The sequence below is a fragment of the Diaphorina citri genome, unplaced genomic scaffold (assembly GCF_000475195.1).
Source record: "Diaphorina citri unplaced genomic scaffold, Diaci psyllid genome assembly version 1.1 scaffold2310, whole genome shotgun sequence".
Taxonomy (NCBI): domain Eukaryota; kingdom Metazoa; phylum Arthropoda; class Insecta; order Hemiptera; family Psyllidae; genus Diaphorina; species Diaphorina citri.
Window position 1 is genome coordinate 17773 of NW_007379734.1, and position 18111 is coordinate 35883.

Sequence of the window (18111 nt, forward strand, 5' to 3'; positions counted from 1 at the left end):
AAAAAAAATCAATGCCTACAAATAATATCATATAAAATAGGCAAAGAAAAAAAATCTTTTTCTTCATAGTGAAATATAGGAAAGTCTTTGAAACAAATTACAAATGTATTCAAGAACAAAGAAAATGGGAAGTTGAGAACCTTGTCAATCTTCTTCTTATGAAAATAAATCATAACTGAGAAAAAAAAGATTAATGATAAAGTTAATCTACTTACCCAAATGGTAAGTAATGGTAAGCCGAGGCTTTGGCTTCTATTGCACGACACTTCATAAATGAAGTTTTCTATCAAATTCATTCCCAAATGTTTTAGATACATTTTACCATCTATCTGTACGTATACTACGTATGTTGAGGGGTTAACGCATCAATAATGAAATTACTTCGTTCCTAAATTTTCTGTACAATTTAACATTTCTATTTACAAGAAGAGGTTTGTATTTTCCTTTGGAGAATAAACCACTGACCACTGAAAAATTGACCAATCAGTTTTCATTGGAGCAGTGGTCAAATTTCCAATGGTCAATGATCAATTTCCCGAAGAGAAAATATGGTAAAGACCACCCTTATTTACAAGGTAATACAGGGTGGTTTCACCCGACGTGCCACATCCAGAGGCACCGCTATCCGCATATAGGAAACTTAGCTCTAAGTCAGTAAATTCAAAATTCTGTTTTTGAAACTATGCAAATAACAAAAATGTTTTCTCTCTTTTTGCTTTCCAGAAATCAAAGCCCGGAAAAAAAATTCAGGTAAGAAAGAAGTACAGGGGCGTATTTCACAAAAGGCTTCCCACTAGGCTTGGAAAATAGAAGAGGAAAAAAATACGGAAAATTTTGATGTTTTTCTTCTATTTTGCAAGCATAGCTTAGCCTAGCCCTGTGTATAATGTATACCCACAAGATCAGTCTCTACTCATGAACTATTTCTCTCACCGACCTCAGGTCCTCAGGAGTATAAACTATTTCACCGACCTCAGGCCCTCAGGAGTGACGTTTTTCTAATTTTATTTATAAAAAATAAATTAGGCATCAATCAAACGAGAGGGGTACCGGAAATTAAACATGTTCCTGACACCATGCAAATTTTCCCGTCTACAGGGTGTTTCAAAAGTGTTCTATGGATTACTTTAGGGGTTGAACAATATTAAAAAGAAATTACGGAACAACTTTTCTTCAGAGTTGACACCCCCTGAAATGATCCATCATAGATATTCTGGTCAAATTATATGCACACTTTTTAATCCACCTGTACAATGTTCTATGGATTACTTTAGGGGTTTAACAATATTAAAAAGAAATTACGGAACCACTTTTCTTCAGAGTTGACACCCCCTGAAATGATCCATCATAGATATTCTGGTCAAATTATATGCACACTTTTTAATCCACCTGTACAAAATTAAAATGTGTCGGAAATATCCAAAAAAGAAGAGAGTTTCAAAACCATGAAATTTTGCGATTATCTAACCCGCACCTGAACGATCGTAATGAAATTCCGTGCCTTTAGTCTGATATACATAATTGGCCATTTAGGGTCCGGTCCGTTGATGTTTTTTTTTTTTTTTTTTTACTATTTGCTTCATTTGGATCATTATTACTTCCATTTAACCACCGGAATTTTGGTCTTTTGCAGAGCGAGACTTGGGCTTCCTACGAATTGGTTCCCTGAATGTTCGGGTCAAGAAGACAACGGAGGCGTTCAGTAATTTCCTCGGAGGTAGATCAGAAGCAGAGAAGCTGCATAAGACATGGGGATCAGCCGATAACTTGAACCAAGTGAGTTTGCAATTCCATTGGATATGTAGTTCTAACATAGATGTTCGATACAAAAAGCAACCACAATACACACCTTGGACGACTGAAAGAGTGCAGAATTGGTCTATTTATTTATTTACTTAAAAAAAAGGAACTGTCACTGCTAAGGTCTTATCGTTCCGAAATCGAAGAGAGAAGGAAGACAGGATAGAAGAAAGCCAACCGTTCCGAGAACAAACCTTATCCCTTCAGGACAAAATCCGCCCTGGCTGGGAATCGAACCCGCGGTCTAGCGCTTACAAGGCAGACGCACTACCAAACAAGCTAACTAGGCTGGCAGCCCATTCTTTAACTGTGTCATTTTTCTCTTTCTTTAGGGGGAAGACGCCCGCATGGCCCCGCCCAAATTTTCCACCATCAAGAAGCGGAAGAGCAAGCGCGGGGCCTCCGACTTTGTATCCCGTAGCACCCCCTCGACCCCCGATTTCAAGACCCTGCATCACACCCGACCCCATAGTGTGGGCGGCGGAGGCGCTGAGTTTCGGCAGAGTGGGGATTCCGACTCGGACACGGCCTGTGGATTTGGCACTGGATGGCAAGGATGAAACTCGCGACCCCCAGGTTGTCAGACCCATACGGACCGCGACCCTCGGGTTGGAAGACCCCTAGGGAGATGACGGTTTCCTTATGCTTGTCCTGATGTACCTTATCTCTGGGGTTCATTCCTAACTTGCCTCGGTGGTGTAGAGGTCAAGGCGCTCGCCTGGTAAACAGGAGGGCGTGGGTTCAATCCCAGCCGAGGAATTTTATCCTCTATACTCTATATAATTTGAGAATTTGACCACAATAATAGTAGTAGCCTACTCCTGGAGTAAAGGGACTTTTCAGTCCTATGCGAGCAGTATAAATAAGCACTAGTATTATTACTGATGTGCCTTATCTCTGGGGTTCATTCCTCAAAGAGTGGGTATCACACTAGGCTTACACACCGGATGTCCCGGGTTCGACTCCCGGTGGGGTCAAAGTTTTTTCGGCTCTGTACTTGAAGTTCGGGGTGCACTCAGCCTCGTGAGGACAAGAGCTACTCGAGTAGCGGCATCACCAAAGCAAAAGATACATGATACGAGTAGATGAAAATAAAATTAATAGTAAAGGAGACACTTAGTAATGCTGTGATAGCCACAAAAGTTGTGAAGAAGCTCTCTGATTTACCACAGGGAATTCATGATTTGATTTGATTCATTCCTGAAAGGTTTTCGAAAACTGATCAGCAAACATCCTTTGAGTGGGAAAAAAAATCGGACCGACCATTAAATAATGTAAAACCGTCCAGTTAATATGTAGGTACCTAAAAACTTCCCCAGTCCTCCATTTTTCCTGATATTTTGTTTAAACATCCCCCATTATTATTATTTTAGTGCCTTTTTAGTATTTATTTATATTCGTATCCATGTATATTTTCTATGTTATCTAGCGTATTGAAATATTTAAAGTACTTTTAAATAAAATATATTTTTATTTTGTTATTATAAAAACCTGTTCTTTTGATTATTTTTTTTATGAGTACCTCGATGGAGAAAGTTTGAGATGTATGTGACTTTGAAAAAAAATTACTGCCTAGTGGCCATAGTTTCGGAACCGCTTCAGAACATAAGGGGCTTAAACACCAAATTTATTGTCACAATCGAAATAGACCTTAAAATTTGGCCTTTCAGCCCCTTATGTTTTGAAGCGGTTCCGAAAATATGAGTCAAAAGTGGCCATAGTTTTGGAACCGCTTCAAAACATAAGGGGCTGAAAGGCCAAATTTTAAGGTCTATTTCAGTTTCGACACTAAATTTTGCGGTTTAAGATCCATATGTTTTGAAGCGGTTCCGAAACTATGGCCACTTTTGACTCATATTTTCGGAACCGCTTCAAAACATAAGAAGCTGAAAGGCCAAATTTTAAGGTCTATTTCGATTGTGACAATAAATTTTGGGGTTTAAGCCCCTTTTGTTCTCAAGCGGTTCCGAAACTATGGCCACTAGGAAGTAAAAATTTTAAATTCTCAAATATGGCACCAATTGATTCCTTGTCTAAATTTACAAAGGAGAGAATGCTTAGTGGACCCGATAAGTGTACTGGGGACTTTTATGGGACAAAAAACTGATTTCACGGGTTTATTTCCTACGGAACACTTTAACACGCTGTATAAGAAAATCCCTATAAACAAAAAAAGTCTAGGTACACATAAAATCATGAAAATCTGTGACTCTCTTGTAGAATCAAAATGGTTTATTTTAACAGGTCATAAAATTTATGTACAAAATATTTACTAATTTACACAATAATAGAAAAAAAATAGATGGATCTTGGAAGAAAAAAAAATCAATGCCTACAAATAATATCATATAAAATAGGCAAAGAAAAAAAATCTTTTTCTTCATAGTGAAATATAGGAAAGTCTTTGAAACAAATTACAAATGTATTCAAGAACAAAGAAAATGGGAAGTTGAGAACCTTGTCAATCTTCTTCTTATGAAAATAAATCATAACTGAGAAAAAAAAGATTAATGATAAAGTTAATCTACTTACCCAAATGGTAAGTAATGGTAAGCCGAGGCTTTGGCTTCTATTGCACGACACTTCATAAATGAAGTTTTCTATCAAATTCATTCCCAAATGTTTTAGATACATTTTACTAATCTATCTGTAATTCTGTACGTATACTACGTATGTTGAGGGGTTAACGCAACAATAATGAAATTACTTCGTTCCTAAATTTTCTGTACAATTTAACATTTCTATTTACAAGAAGAGGTTTGTATTTTCCTTTGGAGAATAAACCACTGACCACTGAAAAATTGACCAATCAGTTTTCATTGGAGCAGTGGTCAAATTTCCAATGGTCAATGATCAATTTCCCGAAGAGAAAATATGGTAAAGACCACCCTTATTTACAAGGTAATACAGGGTGGTTTCACCCGACGTGCCACATCCAGAGGCACCGCTATCCGCACCACATTAGGCATCGTACCATTGTGTTTATTCTTGAAGAATTGCACCTGCTCCTTAGTCAACTCTTGTGTTTGATTATTCGCCAACTCTATAACATAACTCGTACTGCCATCCGCTCTCCACTGGAGTTGTACATTAGCATCCACCATCTGAGTTTTACTACTGGATGGGGATTTACTCACTGATGGTGTAGGGGAAGAGTTGAATATCAGCGTCTTGGCAGGGCTAGGCTTGGTTTTGGTCGGGGTAATGGTAACCCCACTCAGCTTGGGCAGGGCAGGTTTAGGCTTGGGTTCGACTATCGACACACTGATGTTCCGATTCAACAGCTGGCGTGGGATAGGCGGGGGTGTGGCCTTGCGGGGGGTCAGGTTGTACCCGCCCCTCCCTCCCATTGCACCCCGGGGGGACATGCTCTGTCTCGGGGAGCCTCGCATTACACCCCGGGGATTATTCACCACCCCGGGGCCTGGGGTTCTATAGCTCCCCCGGGCTGGGTTCATGCTAGGTCTACCACGCATGCGTGTGTTGGGGTTGAGTGTGCGAGGGTTTTGTATGACAAGTTGCTGGGTGGGATCTTGTTTCCTGCCTCTAACAGGGCCAGGACCCACAGGTCGTACAATAGGCATACCAGGGATATACAGACCGCCTGGACCCGGGGGACGTACCATAGTACCAGGAGGTGGAGGACCTGCTAGTCTATACACCATGTTACCTATCTTCATGATAGTATTCTCCCCAGGGTGCGGGCCGGGTGGGCGCGTTTTTCGATTGCAAATATTTCACCTGGTTACTTTCTGGTGTTCTCGTGTTGACCCAGCACCTAAATGGGAAGTATTATGTCTCTTCTCGCCCATCTGATGATAGGCATACTACGGGATGGGTATGCTACGACACAGACCACACGAGTCTAAGGCAGCAATTGGGGAGGGATAGAAAGAAAAGTAAATTATTTAGTAATTTCAATAAGGACACGGTTAGCCCAGTGGTAACGCGCGCGCTTGCCATGCAGAAGGTCCCAGGTTCGATCCCTAACATCGACAAAAAAATTGTACTCTTTTTTCGATTGCAAATATTTCACCTGGTTACTTTCTGGTGTTCTCGTGTTGACCCAGCACCTAAATGGGAAGTATTATGTCTCTTCTCGCCCATCTGATGATAGGCATACTACGGGATGGGTATGCTACGACACAGACCACACGAGTCTAAGGCAGCAATTCCGCGACCTAGCGCTAACAAGACGTGAACTCACCTCTTCACATATTCAGTATACTCCGAGAACATGGCACACCTGGCTTTGTACGTAACATAGTCAATGCTAGCCTCTCGTCTCTTCAATGTCCTATGTAACTCTTCCATACTTTGTATTAGTTTCTCATCCAGTCTTTCCTCTTTAAACTCATCCAGTAAGATTTCCAACCCTTCCACGCTATTGGCGAGAACTACCAGGTTGTCTTTCCGCCGGTAGGGGAGGAATTTCTGTTTGGGGAAGAACAGCTCGCGCTCCTCAGCTGTTTGGGACAGAAGAGAGTGGATGATAAATCAGTAATGGAATGGGTTTTTCCCCCCTTATTTTCAGTCCCCATTTTCATTTCACCTACTGATTTTAATTTTGAGACTAGATATACCAACCGTTCTGTAATCGAAAAGGATTTTAAAAAATGTCGTTCCGTACCTGGGTAAACAAGAGGAAAAGCACATTTTTCTAGGAGTATGCATATCAGAGCTGTCATTAAAATAGATGTACCTATCTACGGATTCGGATAACGTAAATTTGATTTTAGCAATTTTAGCGGAGTTTTCAATCTTAGTAGACCTGGCAATTTAATTGGCCTTCAATATGTTCTTGAAGTAGAAATCTTCAGCCTCCTAAAACACAGAGGCCTCTGTTGAGCTATACCTGCTATAGGTACCTACATATTATTACTTTCTATTACTACAGTATAGCGAGCTAGTAATGAAAGTATTGCAATTGGTCCAAATTTTCAAAATCGGGAAATGGTTGGAAATAAATGGATGGGTGACTTAAAGGAATAAAGGGAGAACGGGCTCTAGTCTTGATTTTAAATCATTACATTAAAGTAAAATCAAAAAATCAAATCAAGAATAATAATAACAGGTCCCACCCTGTCTGACCTTGAACTGGACAGCGAAGCGACAGACGCCTCAGATGCCGCGAGTCCCGGGTTCGATAAAGACGATTCCGAAGATGAATGGGCGCCTCAGGATAGGCGCAGCGCCAAAAAGAAGCCGCTCTTCTCTAAGCCGCCTACGCAGGGGGCGGATGATAAGATTAAACCGGCGTCCCCTGAGCCGGATTCTAGTTCGACAGACCTAGACCAAATGAGCTTGTTGCCGCCAGCTCTGAGGACTCCGGGTGCGAGCCCTGCTAAACCGGACCAACTGGGAATGGTGAGTAGAGGTCTTTACATAGTTGACACGGTTTTGAGCTACACTGTATTGAGTAACAATAGAGTGTAGAGTGGAAGGTAACCAGGAGGTTTGAAATTTTACACTAAATTAATTCTCTACTAATTAATTTAATTTTAATTTATCAAGTTTCCATTTATTTTTTGATCGACAAAACTCTCAGAACATACATTTTTTTATAAGTGGTATACCCATCTGTATAAGCAGAGCTTGTGCCACGGATGGGGAAAAGATACTAAGTAAAACAAAGATACTAGGCAAAGTTACTGGGGAAAGATGGGGATTCTAGGCATTTGGGAAAAGATATAAGGGTGTCTTACACCTATTTACTTAGAACAAAACTAAAATTAGTCTTATAAATGGTATACCCATCTGTATAAGCAGAGCTTGTGCTACGGATGGGGAAAAGATACTAAGTAAAACAAAGATACTAGGCAAAGATACTGGGGAAAGATGGGGATTCTAGGCATTTGGGAAAAGATATAAGGGTGTCTTACACCTATTTACTTAGAACAAAACTAAAATTAGTAGTGATCAATCTATAATCTATTTACTTATATTGCTTGTTTTATTATTTACAGGATGATCCACTGAACATTTTCTCCATGAAGAGGGAGCTTGCAGATGAGGCTAGAGAGAGAGACCCCCCTCCCCCTCAGGAACCCCCACCCCCTTATAATCAATAGTACATACCAGAACAAAACTGCACAGGCCTTTGAAGAGCCACACCCTCTGGAAGTAGTGAAGTTCATGGTAGTCGTGTGATTCCAGAGGATTATAGTCAGAGCCAAGGATGTTCCAGAACATCGGATCAATACCAATGCTTTCAAACACCTGAGGGGGAAGAATGGTAAAATTGTAGTCAAGCAGAACCTCGCAGAACCTCTTCACAACTTTCCTGGGTATCATGATCACAGCAATACTAAGTGCCTCCTTGTACGCTGTTTAGACTGTGTAAGATTGATCCCACTGTCATCAATCTTTATATTCACAACTTTTCTGGGTATCATTATCACAGCAATACTAAGTGCCTCCCTGTACGCTGTTTAGACTGTGTAAGATTGATCCCACTGTCATCAATCTTTATGCACTGTTAATCCGCCACTGGTCACTACTCCATTAAAGCAGTTGCTCAATTGTCCTCAAGAGGCTGAGTACACACTGAGGCTAAGGCTGAGGAAGAACAGATCCGAAAAAACTCCGAAACTTCAGGGAATCGAACCTGGGACCTCCGGTGTGCAAGCCTAGTGTGATATCCACACAGTCACGGAGGCTGCAAAATAGTAAATAAAGGTTTATCCTGAAGGGATAAGGTTCACTCTCGGAACGGCTGGCTTTCTCCTATTCTGTCTTCCTTCTCTCTTCGATTTCGGGACGATAAGGCGTTACAGTTCCCTCTACTCTTAAAAATAAAACTTGTTTTCCATAATATACCTCAATAGTGTAGTGTAGCCAGCCTAGTTAGCTTAGTTGGTAGTGCGTCTGCCTCGTAAGCGCTAGGCCGCGAGTTCGATTCCCGCCCGGGGCGGATTTTATCCTTTAAATGTCTTTGTTAATGAAGGGTGACTTTCAATGTCTTTGTTAATACAGGGTGACTTTAAATGGCCTTGTTTTTGTTCCCTCTCTGTTCTTACCTCCGTTGGTATTACCATCAGGGCCTATAGTAGAGGATGGTTGAGGGGTAACATCAGGAATAATAAGGTCTTCCGGTTCTAGGTGTTTTATTTTGAAATTCCAATACTTGAGATCTGGATCCTCATAGTTATCAGGCCTGTAGGGAGGGATAGATAGAAAAGTAAATTCTTTAGTAATTTCAATAAGGAAACGGTTAGCCCAGTGTTAACGCGCGCGCTTGCCATGCAGAAGGTCCCGGGTTCGATCCCTAATATCGACAAAAAAAATTGTACTCTTTTTTCGATTGCAAATATTTCACCTGGTTACTTTCTGGTGTTCTCGTGTTGACCCAGCACCTATATGGGAAGTATTATGTCTCTTTTCGCCCATCTGATGATAGGCATACTACGGGACGGGTATGCTACGACACAGACCACACGAGTCTAATGCACCAATTCCGCGACCTAGCGCTAACAAGACGTGAACTCACCTCTTCACATACTCAGTATACTCCGAGAACATGGCACATCTTGCTTTGTACGTAACATAGTCAATGCTAGCCTCTCGTCTCTTCAATGTCCTATGTAACTCCTCCATACTTTGTATTAGTTTCTCATCCAGTCTTTCCTCTCTAAACTCATCCAGTAAGATTTCCAACCCTTCAACGCTATTGGCGAGAACTACCAGGTTGTCTTTCCGACGATATGGGAGGAATTTTTGCTTGGGGAAGAACAGCTCGCGCTCCTCAGCTGTTTGGGACAGAAGAGGGTGGATGATAAATCAGTAATGGAATGGGTTTTTTCCCCCTTATTTTCAGTCCCCATTTTCATTTCACCTACTGATTTTAATTTTGAGACTGGATATACCAACCGTTCTGTAATCGAAAAGGATTTAAAAAAGGGTCGTTCCGTACCTGGGTAAACAAGAGGAAAAGCACATTTTTCTAGACTTGTCCCGGGTTCGATTCCCAAAAAGTGGACAAAAAAAGCACTCGTATTGCAATTATTTCGAGGGCATTTTGGTGTTGTGTAGACCTACTGTCCCTTAGTGCAATAGTCCTAAACTAAGATGGACGCGACACATAAGGGATCAGGAAGAGACCGCCTTAACATAATATTGGGTTGACCTAGCATCTAAATGGGAAGTACCTATTGTCTCTTATCGCCCATCTGGTGAAAGACATACTACGGGAAGGACATGCTACGACAGACCACATGAGTCTAATCTAACACTTACGTGGTATATGAACAGAGTTGACGGGAGTTTTAGGGCGAGACGTAAGAGTAGCTTTCTGAAAACAAAAAGATAAGAACAGTAATAGTTCAACAGCTAGTGTACCTAAATCAGTGTTGTAGTGGTCAAAATGCTCGACTGGTAAACAGGAGTGCGTGGGTTCAATTCCACCCGAAGAGTAGACTTTTATCCTCATTTATTTTAATTTTGTTCTCATTCATGTCTGCCTCAAAAACGAGAACAAATCCCGCCCTTTATCCAAAACAAATGAGGTTCGTTCTCGGAACGGCTGGCTTTCTCCTATCCTGTCTTCCTTCTCTCTTTGCTTTCGGGACGATAAGACCTTCGCAGTTACGCACATAAGGGATCAGGAAGAGACCGCCTTAACATAATATTGGGTTGACCTAGCATCTAAATGGGAAGTACCTATTGTCTCTTATCGCCCATCTGGTGAAAGACATACTATGGGAAGGACATGCTACGACAGACCACATGAGTCTATCTAACACTTACGTGGTATATGTACAGAGTTGACGGGAGTTTTAGGGCGAGACGTAAGAGTAGCTTTCTGAAAACAAAAAGATAAGAACAGTGATAGTTAAAGAGCTAGTGTACCTAAATCAGTGTTGTAGTGGTCAAAATGCTCGCCTGGTAAACAGGAGTGCGTGGGTTCAATTCCACCCGAAGAGTAGACTTTTATCATTTATTTTAATTTTGTTCTCATTCATGTCTGCCTCAAAAACGAGAACAAATCCCGCCCTTTATCCTAAACAGATGGGGTTCGTTCTCGGAACGGCTGGCTTTCTCCTACCCTGTCTTCCTTCTCTCTTCGCTTTCGGGACGATAAGACCTTCGCAGTTACAGCTCCCTCTATCAAACCTCTAAATAAATCTAGGTTTAACTATTCATAATTCATATACTAGTGTTGTGTTGGACGTCATAATTACATGGGCTTGCAGTTCGGCCTCTTGCAGGTGGAGCGGCAGCAAAAGGTAATTCGCAGTTACAACTCCCCCTATCAAACCTCTAAATAAATCTAGGTTTAACTATTCATAATTCATATACTAGTATTCTGGTGAAAGACATACTATGGGAAGGACATGCTACGACACAGACCACATGAGTCTAATGTAAAACTTACGTGGTATATGTACAGAGTTGTCAGGAGTTTTAGGGCGAGACGTAAGTGTAACTTTCTGAAAACAAAAAGAAAACCAGGAAGAGTGATAGTTGAGCAGCTATTGTACCTGAATCTGTGTTGTAGTAGTCAAAATGCTCGCCTGGTAAACAGGAGTGCGTGGGTTCAATTCCACCCGAAGAGTATACTTTTATCCTCATTTAATTTAATTTTGTTCTCATTCATGTCTGCCTCAAAAACGAGAACAAATCCCGCCCTTTATCTTAAACAGATGGGGTTCGTTCTCGGAACGGCTGGCTGTCTCCTATCCTGTCTTCCTTCTCTCTTCGCTTCCGGGACGATAAGACCTTCGCAGTTACAACTCCCCCTATCAAACCTCTAAATAAATCTAGGTTTAACTATTCATAATTCATATACTAGTGTTGGGTTGGACGTCATAATTACATGGGCTTGCAGTTCGGCCTCTTGCAGGTGGATCGGCAGCAAAAGGTAATTGCCTACCGAGTGAGGAGGGCGCGGCAGATTCTGTTTGTACAGGCGAACATCTATGAAGTCGGGGTAGAAATAGTAGGCGTTGCCCTGACGGTCAGACCCTAGGGGAGGGACACGGGCCTTGTCCAGCGGTAGAGCGTTGAATAGGTCCGTCATTGTTTTGTGATTGTGCTGGGGACAAAGAATATTGTTCGTCAGAAAATGACAATTTTATTTCTGACTGCAACGAGTTGTGTAACTTTATCCAGTATACTTTTTCAAGTCACTTTTGAATATTATGTAGCCTATGTTTCAGTATTCTACTTAACCATAAAAGATTTCATCAAATCGGTCAAGCCATTTTCTCTTGAAAAGAGGACAAAAACAGGTCTTTCTTATCAATAGGTTTAACGTGGCTCTACAACTACGGTGGTTTCTACCCTCTATTTGGCGACAAGATACTCGCCTACTAACATTAATCTCACCAGCCTGAGTGGGGCCGGGAAAAGCATTAGGTCTATACTTCTATAGCTACGGTGGTTTCTACCCTCTATTTGGCGACAAGATACTCGCCTACTAACATTAATCTCACCAGCCTGAGTGGGGCCGGGAAAAGCATGCACCAAACACAGGAAGTGTCCAATATCCGCCAGTTCCCACATACAGTTCACTGTCTCTATAATAGTATTGCCGTCAGCAAACACCACGTTGTTCTCAAAGTCGATAATGTCCGCCTCGAGGGCTTCCTTTGTGATTTTGGCGTGGTCTGTAGACTTGGATGAAGACTCTACGAGTCGAAACAACTTGGATTTATTTCCTGTGAAGAAAAGAAAGATTTGTAGAATTTTTCATTGTCATAAATGCTTGTCACAAATAATATCGTTCACCAATTATTACACCTAGATAATGAACTCTATGAATTTTTTGCTATACCTCGCTCCTCACACTCCAATCTGTCTCCGATCTATAGAGCTCTTACTGAGTATAACAAATACCACTCAGATGCCATTGACATAGACCTATCTGTCCCATATAATCAAGTCTTAAAAACTTTAAAAAATATTCTTTACAATAACTAATATAGATGTAGGTAGGTAGGTAGGTAGGCATTTTTTCATCCCCCCTCTTTTTTTTTCGACGGACATAGAGCTTTGGAGTAGGGGGCACATCTCATCGCTCACTCCTTCATTCTACTTCAAGGGAAATGAAATGACAAGTAAGTGAATCATTGGTGTTTGAACAAAGGGAGAGAGCTATGAGTTTTAACTCGATCTTCCCTAAACACTTTGCTTATTTCCCCATAACAGACTTGATAGCAATAGTTTGTCCGATTTGAATGAAATTTATGAACACATACATACATACATATCCTAAGTCGTTCTGTTTGGTGGAACAGGTCGACTATTCACAAAACCTCTCCACCAAGTTCTATCATTAAATTTTTGTTGGTTTTCAATGAGACTGGGATTTTGATTTCTTTTGATGATATCTTTGTTGATTTGATCATTCCATCTCAGTCGTGGTCTACCTTGCTTTCTGGTTCCTTCTATATTTATTTGGAAGTATTTTTAAGGCAATCTATTCTCATCCATTCTTCTTACATGTCCATACCATTTCAGCCTTGTTCTCTCCACTCGTTCTTGCAGTCTCTCAACGTCTATCCTCTTTCGAACATCCACATTTCTTACTCGATCTCTTCTCGTCTTCCCAATCATACTTCTGAGAAATCTCATCTCTGCAGCTTGCAGTCGACTTTCTTCTCTGGCTTTCATCACCCAAGTCTCCGCGCCATAAGTGATTATGGGGACAAAGTAAGTTTGATAAATAGTCTTTTTGCATTTAATGGGGACGTGGGGATTCCAGATCAGATCTTTCACAATGTTGTAAAAGCCACTTCCTAGTTGAATTCTTCTATTCAATTCCTTTCCACTTGTTCCATCATTCGAGATCATACTTCCAAGATATTTGAACTTCATTCGAGATCATACTTCCAAGATAATTCGAGATCATACTTTTTAACAATAATAAATAAAAACTTACCCAGGTAAAAGGACTAGTCTCTGGTGAAGACAATGCTCCAACTTGAACGCCTGTCTTAGCATTTCATCATCCCGGAGCTTCCAAAATTTGTAACAATTCTCTACTATAAGTCTAATATCACACATGAGATCACTAAGGTTCCTGTACACGCCTTTACAAAGGTTCTGCTCGACTGAAATACGATACAAACCAATAATAAAACGTTAGAAATAATAGTAATTAGGGTAAAATTTCCAATAGAACAATAGGTATAAATCATCTTATCAAATTAATATACACGATTGCTTTGCAGAACACCTCCAATGAATTGTTTGTGTGGATTCACCCTTGGACCCTTTAAGTTCTTTAAAAGTTATCAAACATATTCAAAAAGTAATAATAATAAAACTTGAGGCTTGCCTGGGATGTAAAAAGGGCATCCCAAGGAGTAGGCAACGTGATGTGATTCTCACATCTCCAATCGGACTATGGATGGCTTACACTTACCTAAATTCAACCACATAGGTTTGTCAATAAGTTGGTCATACTCTATTTTGTCTGCTACTTCTGTCATTTCAGGTCAGAACACCTCCATTGAATTCTTTGTGTGGATACACCCTTGGACCCTTTAAGTTCTTTGAAAGTTATCAAACATATTCAAAAAGTAATAATAATAAAACTTAAGGCTTGCCTGGGATGTAAAAAGGGCATTCCAAGAAGTGGGCAACGTGATGTGATTCTCACATCTCCGATCGGACTATGGCTTACACTTACCTAAATTCAACCACATAGGTTTGTCAATAAGTTGGTCATACTCTATTTTGTCTGCTACTTCTGTCATTTCAGGTTCACACAGGAAGATGTCGCTACAAGGTTGAGACATAATGTCACGAAGTACACTGAAATTAGGAAACATATATCAATTTGAATCAGTTACTCCCCATATCCCAAGCTTTTACCTCGCTTGTACTGCTGGAATTTACACCATAAAAATTGGTTTAAACTGGAAAATAAAGCATTTAAGATCCGCAGAACACCTCCATTGAATTGTTTGTGTGGATACACCCTTGGACCCCTTAAGTTCTTTAAAAGTTATCAAACATATTCAAAAAGTAATAATAATAAAACTTAAGGCTTGCCTGGGATGTAAAAAGGGCATCCCAAGGAGTAGGCAACGTGGTGTGATTCTCACAGCTCCAATCGTACTATGGCTTACACTTACCTAAATTCAACCACATAGGTTTGTCAATAAGTTGGTCATACTCTATTTTGTCTGCTACTTCTGTCATTTCAGGTTCACACAGGAAGATGTCGCTACAAGGTTGAGACATAATGTCACGAAGTACACTGAAATTAGGAAACATATATATCAATTTCAATCAGTTACTCTCCATATCCCAAGCTTTTACCTCGCTTGTACTGCTGGAATTTACACCATAAAAATTGGTTTAAACTGGAAAATAAAGCATTTAAGATCCTATTCCATAAAGCAACTTCACACCTTGCATGTTGTAAATATCTGTCCATTACTAAGTTCTTTATGGAGTAGTCCACCCAGCTTTCTATACTAGCTTTTTAACACTTTTAAGGGTAAATTTGAAGTATTTAATAGAAGCAAGGCTTTCATTTGACACATTTAAAGGTTGGAGACCCAAAATCACCCCAACCCACACCTAAAGTTTACTTAAAATTTCGGAATATAAAATACAGGGTGTTCAAAAGTTCACATACGAATACCAAAATAAAAATACAGGGTGGTCAAAAATCACAAACGAATTAAAAATAAAATACAGGGTGACACTCACGTAAAGCCGAGCTTCAACTCTTCTACACATTCCATAAAGCAACTTCACACCTTGCATGTTGTAAATATCTGTCCATTACTAAGTTCTTTAAGGGTAAATTTGAAGTATTTAATAGAAGCAAGGTTTTCATTTAAAGGTTGGAGACCCAAAATCACCCCAACCCACACCTAAAGTTTACTTGAAATTTCGGAATATAAAATACAGGGTGGTCAAAAATCACAAACGAATTAAAAATAAAATACAGGGTGACACTCACGTAAAGCCGAGCTTCAACTCTTCTACATCGCTCTCTGGTAACCCCGTAGACAACAAATAGGAGGTGGGGAATTCCTCCTCTTCTTCCTCTACCTCCTTCTTCTTCCTCCCCTTCTTTCTCATGGTGAGCGTAAATTTCTTGCGCTTACGACCTCTGCGCGAAGGCGTGTGCGTCTGCGCAGGAGGGGAGGTGTCTTCCCCTCCTGAATGACCGGGGGAATTCTCGGGGTCAGACCCTGTATGAGCCCCGTTGCTGTTCAATCTTGGCTCTGTGGAAAATAAAACAGAAAAGGTATAGGAATTACTGTCAAACTCCTTTAACATGGTGGGGCGGAGCGCTACCGCTCCTTAATAATGGACTCTTTTGGGGAAAAAGTGACCTAATGGTCGAAAATTCCGACATTTGAAACAACAAAATAATAGACCTAATGGATTTAGGTGACTTTTCCGAAACGAAATTTGTATCCTCTATTGAAGGCCTCCTGCTAGCAACCCGCCTAGTGTGATACCCACTTGACCACGGAGATCGCCAGTTCATATTCATATTTATTTAGACTCTTTATAGGTTATAATTCCATGTACACAAATACAAGAAATTACACTAAAAATGATTTTGGGTGAGTAAAAACACTTGGATTTAGGTTTTACGTATATTTTTATTAAATTACAGGTGGATCCATTTCCGCTGTTACGCGATCATCAGTGTATTATTAATAACTAAACAATCTCTACCATTCAACCCATAGAGATGCTTACCTCCTGGAGATGGAGAGCCAGCGGAAGAATCCTCAGCTATCAGACACATGACCAACATTCCTGTGTACGTTTATAGGTCTTGTTGACTTCTTCTCGCCATCAAATATAGGAATCTTTGTTTTATCGTCCATGATACATATATTTTAATAAACACAAGAAAAAATCACGAAAGATGCACTCACCAGAAAATATCAAATCTGTGATCTCCTTGACAGCGAATATATTCTTCGCGTTGCTATGGTCAGCCGTTTCTTCCTCTTCCTCTTCTCCTCCCTCCTCCATATACTCCTCTCCCTCTTCCTCCTCCTCGAAATCATCATCCTCTTCTTCATCATCTGGCAGGTCTTCATCGTTTTCCTGATCTTGCGTTGCCACCACGAACTGGAAGAAAGAGATAATAATATACTGAATACTGATGGATTCTGACGTGACTTTGTGAAGATTCATCTTGAAAAGAAGAACACCAGTAACTTATAATCTCCACAGTTGCTGTGAAGAGTATAAGTTACTGGTGTTGAAAAGATTCAACATAATAATAACAATAGACTCTTGAGTGGAAGGTAACCACTAGGCGAGGTTGACGCCGGAGGCGTTCTCTACCACCTAACCCTTAGAGCTCCATTATTATCGTTGCCACCACGAACTGGAAGAAAGAGACAATAACATAATAATATACTGATAGATTCTGACGTGACTTTGTGAAGATGCATCTTGAAAAGAAGAACACCAGTAACTCCACAGTTGCTGTGAAGAGCATAAGTTACTGGTGTTGAAAAGATTCAACATAATAATATCAATAGACTCTTGGGTGGAAGGTAACCACTAGGCGAGGTTAACGCCGGAGTCGTTCTCTACCACCTAACCCTTAGAGCTCCAATATTATGTGGTCAAATTCCCAAATAAATGATGATAAAATCCCATGCCTCGGCTGGGATCGAACCCATGCCCTACTTATTCCCGGACGCCAATCGTTACAATAAAGTAAGGATAATGATCCGGGTTCGATGCCCACCATTGACACGCAATTTGTACTCGTTCTGTTGTCCCCACACCTAGGTAGGTATACTATGTGAGTGCGAAGTTAGTTAGACTGTCAGTAGATGACTGTCACTCTGAAGTAAGTTAGTCAGACTGTTCAGTCCAAAGACCTCAAGTAAGAACGTCTCTTACTTCTTGATCAGTTTCCACCTCCTCCTCTCTCACCACCTGGTTGGCACCTCCCTCTCCTTCCTCTTCCTCCCCCTCCGCATGTCCATTGGAGGAGACATCGAGTTTCAGCTTCTTACTGGGTGTTTCATCGCTCATGACTGTCAATGGGTGAATTCAGGGTGGTTCATAACTGTACAAGCTCTCCTGTAACAGACCAATGGGAGAGGATTGTTGAACAAGACGGGAGAGCTTTAACGCCAGCCACGATCAGGTAGACCTGACAGGTACACCTGATCAGGTCCACCAGTCAGATCTACCTAATAGTGTGTGTAGTGTACTCATCAGATATCAGGTAGACCTGACAGGCGGGCCTTTTCAGCCGTACCTGTCAGGTCTATTTGATAGTGTGTGTGCTTAACAGGTATCAGATAGACCTGTCAGATCTACCTAATAGAGTGTGTAGTGTACTCATCAGATAGATCTGAC

At 40.8% G+C, this 18111-nt stretch overlaps 4 protein-coding genes across 4 annotated transcripts in view; 1 reads left to right on the forward strand and 3 right to left on the reverse strand.

Moving 5' to 3' along the window:
• The window catches only part of LOC103518687, a gene marked incomplete at its 5' end in the record, with an annotated part of 5029 nt that extends 1941 nt beyond the window's left edge, over positions 1 to 3088 (forward strand). Inside the window, 3 exon segments of the mRNA XM_008483766.3 lie at positions 724 to 750; positions 1634 to 1776; positions 2133 to 3088. Of these exon segments, the coding sequence (XP_008481988.2) occupies positions 724 to 750; positions 1634 to 1776; positions 2133 to 2360 (398 nt within the window).
• Positions 3089 to 8819: 5731 nt separating this feature from the next.
• Positions 8820 to 11862, reverse strand: LOC108251809 (the record flags this gene model as incomplete). The annotated part of the gene is given in 4 exon segments (XM_008483767.2): positions 8820 to 8956; positions 9290 to 9548; positions 10546 to 10600; positions 11615 to 11862. Coding segments are annotated over 4 exon segments (655 nt in total), but the record flags the coding sequence as incomplete, so codon positions are not given.
• Positions 11863 to 12122: 260 nt separating this feature from the next.
• Positions 12123 to 14622, reverse strand: LOC113471334 (transcription factor GTE1-like). The gene is made up of 5 exons (XM_026830418.1): positions 14435 to 14622; positions 13682 to 13853; positions 12575 to 12594; positions 12234 to 12458; positions 12123 to 12130 (listed from the first exon to the last, which is right to left on the reverse strand). The coding sequence occupies exons 1-5, from the start codon at positions 14574 to 14576 to the stop codon at positions 12123 to 12125; spliced, it is 567 nt and encodes a 188-aa protein (XP_026686219.1). The 5' UTR covers positions 14577 to 14622.
• A 243-nt stretch (positions 14623 to 14865) lies between these two features.
• LOC103518689 (histone acetyltransferase KAT6B-like) lies at positions 14866 to 17829 on the reverse strand. Its single transcript, XM_026830419.1, has 5 exons — positions 17647 to 17829; positions 16659 to 16857; positions 16477 to 16536; positions 15722 to 15989; positions 14866 to 15007 (listed from the first exon to the last, which is right to left on the reverse strand). The coding sequence occupies exons 1-5, from the start codon at positions 17779 to 17781 to the stop codon at positions 14866 to 14868; spliced, it is 804 nt and encodes a 267-aa protein (XP_026686220.1). The 5' UTR covers positions 17782 to 17829.
• Between the last annotated feature and the right edge of the window lie 282 nt (positions 17830 to 18111).

Excerpts from the sequence above, each read along its gene's own strand:
- LOC113471334 (XM_026830418.1), bottom strand. The coding sequence starts at position 14,576 with ATGTTTCCTAATTTCAGTGTACTTCGTGACATTATGTCTCAACCTTGT. Across the intron at positions 13,854-14,434 it reads ACCTATGTGGTTGAATTTAG|TCGAGCAGAACCTTTGTAAA; the intron begins GTAAGTGTAAGC and ends ATCGTATTTCAG. Across the intron at positions 12,459-12,574 it reads ATTGGAGTGTGAGGAGCGAG|GAAATAAATCCAAGTTGTTT; the intron begins GTATAGCAAAAA and ends TTTTCTTCACAG.
- LOC103518689 (XM_026830419.1), bottom strand. The coding sequence starts at position 17,781 with ATGAGCGATGAAACACCCAGTAAGAAGCTGAAACTCGATGTCTCCTCC. Across the intron at positions 16,858-17,646 it reads AGGTGGAAACTGATCAAGAA|TTCGTGGTGGCAACGCAAGA; the intron begins GTAAGAGACGTT and ends TCTTTCTTCCAG. Across the intron at positions 16,537-16,658 it reads CACAGATTTGATATTTTCTG|GAATGTTGGTCATGTGTCTG; the intron begins GTGAGTGCATCT and ends AAACGTACACAG.